General features: G+C 38.1%; 2 protein-coding genes across 2 annotated transcripts; one reads left to right on the top strand and one right to left on the bottom strand.

Moving 5' to 3' along the window:
• Positions 1-763: 763 nt before the first annotated feature.
• On the bottom strand, positions 764-1,871 carry LOC106324388 (ABC transporter A family member 11-like). Its single transcript, XM_013762364.1, has 4 exons — positions 1,507-1,871; positions 1,320-1,415; positions 1,039-1,239; positions 764-940 (listed from the first exon to the last, which is right to left on the bottom strand). The coding sequence occupies exons 1-4, from the start codon at positions 1,783-1,785 to the stop codon at positions 764-766; spliced, it is 753 nt and encodes a 250-aa protein (XP_013617818.1). The 5' UTR covers positions 1,786-1,871.
• Positions 1,872-3,583: 1,712 nt separating this feature from the next.
• Positions 3,584-4,580, top strand: LOC106324389 (glutathione S-transferase T3-like). The gene is made up of 2 exons (XM_013762365.1): positions 3,584-4,216; positions 4,470-4,580. Exons 1-2 carry the CDS (start codon positions 3,584-3,586, stop codon positions 4,578-4,580), a joined length of 744 nt encoding a protein of 247 aa, XP_013617819.1.
• The last annotated feature ends 1,049 nt before the right edge of the window (positions 4,581-5,629 follow it).

Consider the following 5,629-nt stretch of genomic DNA (forward strand, 5'->3'; position numbering starts at 1 on the left):
TTTGTTATTTCATGGTTTATGATCATCTATACAAAGAATCCTCAATGGTATGCATTACAATTGTATAAGAAATGAAATACGGCAAAAAATTGATGTTTTGAAACCCCAAACACTAGTTCAACTTTTTTTTTTTGGAATATTCCGACGGAATTCCGAGGAAGATAAGGGTTTCCTCGGAATTCCCTCGGAATATTCCCAGGAAATTCCGAGGAAGTACGGTTTTTAATCCGAAAACAACGTTTTGCGGTTTGAATAACACTTACATAATCCTTATTAAGTGTCTTAGACTGATTATGAAGTCAAAAATTTGTTCCTTACCCTATAATAAACACTTTTCCGATTGTATGAACGAAATCCCCACAACATAAGAGAAACACTTATACACTTTAATGAACGGTAAAGGGAATACTTACAATTCGTTTTGAAATTTTGTTATTTCATGGTTTATGATCATCTATACAAAGAATTCTCAATGGTATGCATTACAATTGTATAAGAAATGAAATACGGCAAAAAATATCGATGTTTTGAAACCCCAAACACTAGTTCCTCGTAATTTCCTCGGAATATTTCGACGGAATTCCGACGGATATTTATGTATCCGTCGGAATTTCCTCGGAATATTTTCATTTAAGCGGGCAAATATTTCGCGAAAATTGAAATCGGAATTCCGAGAAAATTCCGACGGAAACTATCCGTGTATAAAGGAACATGATTTGGGTTTATATTTTCCAACAAATAAAAAGACTACTGATCAGGAGAACTATGAGGAGACAATACCTTCCACTTTATTGCCTCCTTTACCAGTCCAGTAACCAGGTGTTAAATAATAGAAGATGGGTTTTTTTACACCGGATGCGTTGGGAATGATATTGTCAAAGTAGATGGCGAGAACAAACCAGAAAAGGAATGTCCCGACTTGCCACTGGTAGATAATATCCTACAAAAAGATGTTCAAGTAGTGGTTTGAGAAAAAAAAAGCTAAGAAATTATTTGATTAATTAATGAAACATGTTTTATGAATGTCCGTCCACATACAATTGAAAGTACACAAGTTGACATGCCTCCTTCGCATACAGCTCTTTCACTCCAGCTAATTCCAGAACTTGCTGGAGTTGAAGTTGCATCAAGAAGAAGCTTAAGGCCCGCAGAAAAAGTGTTGGGTGGGAAGAGTGACCAAATCGCGCGGCGAGAAGCAGGATAAGCGTTAGAGTAAGGGAATCCAGTAGCTGATACAATCTGAGTATTTAGAAATTGTAACTAGTAAGAAGAAGTCGTCACGATTTGAGGAGCTAAGGTTAAAGCCAAGAGAATCAAACCTGTGTGATAAAGCCAATGAGAAACACAAGGAAACCAACAGTTGTAGCTGAAGATGATTTGCTAATGAAAGATGATAGCACGAACGCTAGGCTAATCTAGTAACACAGAGGATAGATAAGTTTTAAGTGATAACCCAGCAAAAATCAATGGAAAATAATTAAAAATGATGGGGATCTTTAATTTTACCATATTAAACTGAAAAAACAAGAAAAGTAGGAAGACAACGAAGAAACTGTTTTTCAAGAAAAAATCGAATTGGAACATCATTCCAAAGAGGACTAAGAAGAGTGAGGAGACAAATGTAAGGAGTCCTTCCCATGTGAGCCATGATAACCAATAAGCTGTATCAAAAACTCCCATCATTGTCATTGCCTGACGAAGTTTTAGCTCTTTCTCGGTAACAAGAGAACCGAGCTGGAGAACAAAACCAAACATGGAGAAGGCAAGAAAAAAGATTGGTTCCATTACTTTGAGTGCAGAGATAACTTCAGCTATAATAGCTGGGCGTGCAAATTCTTTAAATCCAAAATCCCAACCAAACTTTGGATCTGAAATAGAGAGAATAAAAAAAAGTCAAAAGAAGACATGTACGTTTATGAATTTCCAACTAAAAAGTAATGAAAAACTAACTGGCGAAGACTTTTCAACTTATTAGTACTAGATATGAGTTTTTCAACTTTCAATATGAAACTTTGTCTCTAAGATCATGTGCATTGCAGGATCTTAACACTAATTCTTAGCCTAATAAGCAATTAAATTAAATGGAAAAAAGGATTTAGTTAAGAGCTGAGTCTTAATTAAACGCAGGAAGCACCGGGTCTTTGTGATGCGTGGCGAGACGTGATACGCCGTCTGTCTTGAGAGAAAACAAAAACTGAACCATTTTTGTGTCTTTGTTCTTTCTCTCTTCGACGAAAGAGAGAGGAGGTGAGATGGAGGATGAATCTCGGCGGTGGTTCTGATCGATGTTAGAGTGTCGTTGGTTCTGATCGACGAAAAATCTCGGTTACTCTCCTCGACAGAATCCGGTGGATCTCCTCATCGATTCTCACTGGCTCCTCTCGACGAATCTCGGTGGCTAAGGTCAAAGAATCACGGCGGCTATCCTCGACGGATAAAATCCGTGGATCTACCCGAGGATGAAAATCTCCAGTTGCTGGTGATTGCAATCGAAAGGTAAACTCAATTTTAGATTATTTTTTTTATTTCAGTATCTTTGCATGTCTTTGATTTTGGTCGTTCTTGTTTTTGTCGATTGTTTGACTCAATTAATATATTTAGGAGATACTGTGGGTTCTTCTCTCAAAAAAAGCAAAGAAGGAACCGAAGCAAGTTACTGGAGAGATTCTTTCTTTTTTCAGAAGGAACTTCAATGTTAAATCAAAGGTTCGAACTTTATGTTATGGTTCGAAATTTCTTAAGCTCGATTCAAAGGTTGAGAATTTTGTCTGGGACCGTTTTGACTTCAATTCTTAACATGGACTGCGTTTATTTACTGACATTGTTTACGGAATTGTGCAAGGATCAATGGTTCCAAGGAGAGGAGTAGTTGCTATGCTCACATTCTGTACAGCGAGGAGATAAAGGTAAATCGAAAGTTTCCTTCTTTGATCCGCTAGATTGATTTTAGTCTTTTAGTTGTAGTTTGAATTGAAGTCGATGGTGTAATAAATGTTTAGGTTAGAGTATGGTTGTGTAAGTAATAAATAGAACTTATGGTTGGAGTTTAGTGATGGCTGAGGGATACTAGTATATTGCAGGATCTTTTCCAGTTTCTTTGTTATGTTGGTAAGATATTTGACTGAAGCTTTTGTAATAAATGTGTTGGTTAGGGATAGATTACGGTTGTCTTAGTAATAAATAGAAGTTATGGTTTAGGGTGGTAAATGTGTTAGCTTTGTGTCAAGTCTATGGGTTGTGATGAATGTGTATAGAAATAAGTCAAATCCTCTCTTAAATGCATTGCTTCTGTTTTCCTCTATTAAACGCATTACTTCTGTTTTCTTCTTATTCATTAACAACTCTGTGATCTTCTCTTCCATCTATAACACCTTCCTTGCTCTTGTTCTTATATTTCTCTTGTCTTTCACACAATCAAAAATGGAATTTAATCCATTTACGAGTGGACCAAAATTTGTTGATCTTTTCCAAAGTCAACAAACTATATTTGGTTCATCTGAAGTTCCTGTATATGGAACTTCACATTCTGTCGGTTCAGTGAGTGTTGTAGAGGGTAAAGAACGGAGGGCATGGATGCCTGCAGATGACATTTTGCTCATCAGTGCCTGGATCAGGCGCATTTTGGAAAAGAATTGCAGCTTACTTTGGGGCAAGCCAGAAAGCTGAAGGGTCCAAACCGAGAGAGTCGACGCACTGTAAGCAGCGGTGGCAGAAGATCAATGACCTTGTGTGCAAGTTATGTGGCTCGTTTGAAGCTGCAACAAGGGAGAAGACCAGCGGACAAAATGAAACTGATGTCCTAAAAAAAGCGCATGAGATCTTCTACAACAACCATCAAAAGAAGTTCAATCTCGAGCATGCGTGGATGGAGCTCCAAAACGATCAGAAATGGTGCGATCTTTCAAGCTCAAAACTGGAGGGAATCTATAGGAAGAGGAAGGTGGCCGATGCTGGAGCTGCAACTGAAGCTGATGAATGCACCAGTCGTCCACCGGGTGTAAAGGCAGATAAGGCACATGGTAAGTTGAGGAGAAGGGGGTGTCAGAGTTTGAGACAATGTGGACCATCAAAAATGTGGACCATCAAACAGGCTGATCTAGCCTCTAAAGAAAGGCTCTCCAAGATGGCTCTGCTTGACAGGCTGTTTGCAAAAGAAGGACCATTGAATGAGCGTGAGAAAGCGCTAAAGACCAGGCTGATAGATGAATTGTTGGCTGTTTGTATTTAAGTTTGAGTCTGTTTGTTGGATTGTTGGCTGCTTGTGTTATGAATTGAGTCTGTTTGTTTTTCTGTTTCATCGAGTCTAAGTGGTAATGTTGTTCTAGTTGTGTGTTGTTCTGTTTCAAGTGGTTTGAAGTTGTTACATGTTCTTGTTCTGTTTGAAATGTAATGTTGTCTTGTTGTAATGAACGTGTCAAATGGTTTCAAATGGTATTATGATTCTTGTTGTGTTGTTCTTTTTTTTTCAGGTGAGAGACTGTACTTTGGGACAGAGACTTGTGTGTGTCTGTGGTGCAGATTGTGAGTGGAAAGGTCACGAGAGTGAGTATGTTGCATCACGAGAGAGGGAGAGAGAGTGAGTGAAGTACTATTGTTTTCTTCTATAACAAGAGAGAGAGTGAAGAACTATTGTTTTCTTCTATCACAAGAGAGGAGTGATGTACTCTTGTTTTGTAATGTTGTATCACGAGATTTGTACTATTGTTTTGTAATGTTCTATCACGAGAGACAGTCTTATAGTCTAATTAGAATCACACACACTTATAAATTGTTATCTAGTGTCACCATTCTCACCATCCTCTTCAATATCTTTCTACAAATCGATCATAATCTCACCATCCTCTCCATTCTATTTCAACGAAAAATATACAAAACTTATCATTTTATTATGGCATAATCTCGATCATAATCTCACCATCCTCGGTTTATCTCTTTGAAAAAATATACAAAACTTATCATTTTATTATGGCATCATCCTCTCATAACACTTTCGATGGGTCTATTGATGAGGCTTTCGATCAATATTTTGATCAATTTTTTGATCAACAATTTGATCAAACTATGGAGAATCTGATCAATGCTAATGGTGATCAAGAAGATGCAAGAAACAGAAGAAAAAAGAGAGCTTTTATCGAGCGAAATCGTGAAGAAGGCAATCTCCGGTTATGGAATGATTATTTCAGTGACACTCCAACATATCCTGAAAATCTATTTCGCCGACGATTTAGAATGAACAAGCGATTGTTCATGCATATTGTTGATCGCCTCTCCAACGAAATTCAATTCTTTCGTCAAAAGAAAGACGGTCTCAGAAGGCTTGGTCTCTCTACACTTCAAAAGTGTACTATAGCTATTCGTGTGTTGGCATATGGTTATGAGCTTGATGCGGTCGACGAATACCTCCGGCTCGGTGCAAGCACTGCTCGGTTATGTGTGGAAAATTTTGTGGAAGCAATAATAGATTTGTTCGGCGATGAGTACCTGAGAAGACCAACACCGGATGATCTTCAACGTCTACTTTATATTGGACACATTCGTGGATTTCCCGGGATGATAGGGAGCATCGATTGTATGCATTGGGAGTGGAAGAATTGTCCCACCGCTTGGAAAGGGCAATATTCTCGTGGTT

The sequence above is a fragment of the Brassica oleracea genome, chromosome C2 (genome assembly GCF_000695525.1).
Source record: "Brassica oleracea var. oleracea cultivar TO1000 chromosome C2, BOL, whole genome shotgun sequence".
NCBI lineage: Eukaryota > Viridiplantae > Streptophyta > Magnoliopsida > Brassicales > Brassicaceae > Brassica > Brassica oleracea.

What these genes read in the sequence shown, in the direction of transcription:
- LOC106324388 (XM_013762364.1), bottom strand. Translation starts at nt 1,785, where the DNA reads ATGGAACCAATCTTTTTTCTTGCCTTCTCCATGTTTGGTTTTGTTCTC. An exon ending in TCATTGGCTTTATCACACAG is followed by an intron (nt 1,240 to 1,319) that starts GTTTGATTCTCT and finishes CTAAATACTCAG; the next exon opens with ATTGTATCAGCTACTGGATT. An exon ending in CAACTTGTGTACTTTCAATT is followed by an intron (nt 941 to 1,038) that starts GTATGTGGACGG and finishes ATCTTTTTGTAG; the next exon opens with GATATTATCTACCAGTGGCA.
- LOC106324389 (XM_013762365.1), top strand. Translation starts at nt 3,584, where the DNA reads ATGACATTTTGCTCATCAGTGCCTGGATCAGGCGCATTTTGGAAAAGA. An exon ending in TGATAGATGAATTGTTGGCT is followed by an intron (nt 4,217 to 4,469) that starts GTTTGTATTTAA and finishes TTTTTTTTTCAG; the next exon opens with GTGAGAGACTGTACTTTGGG.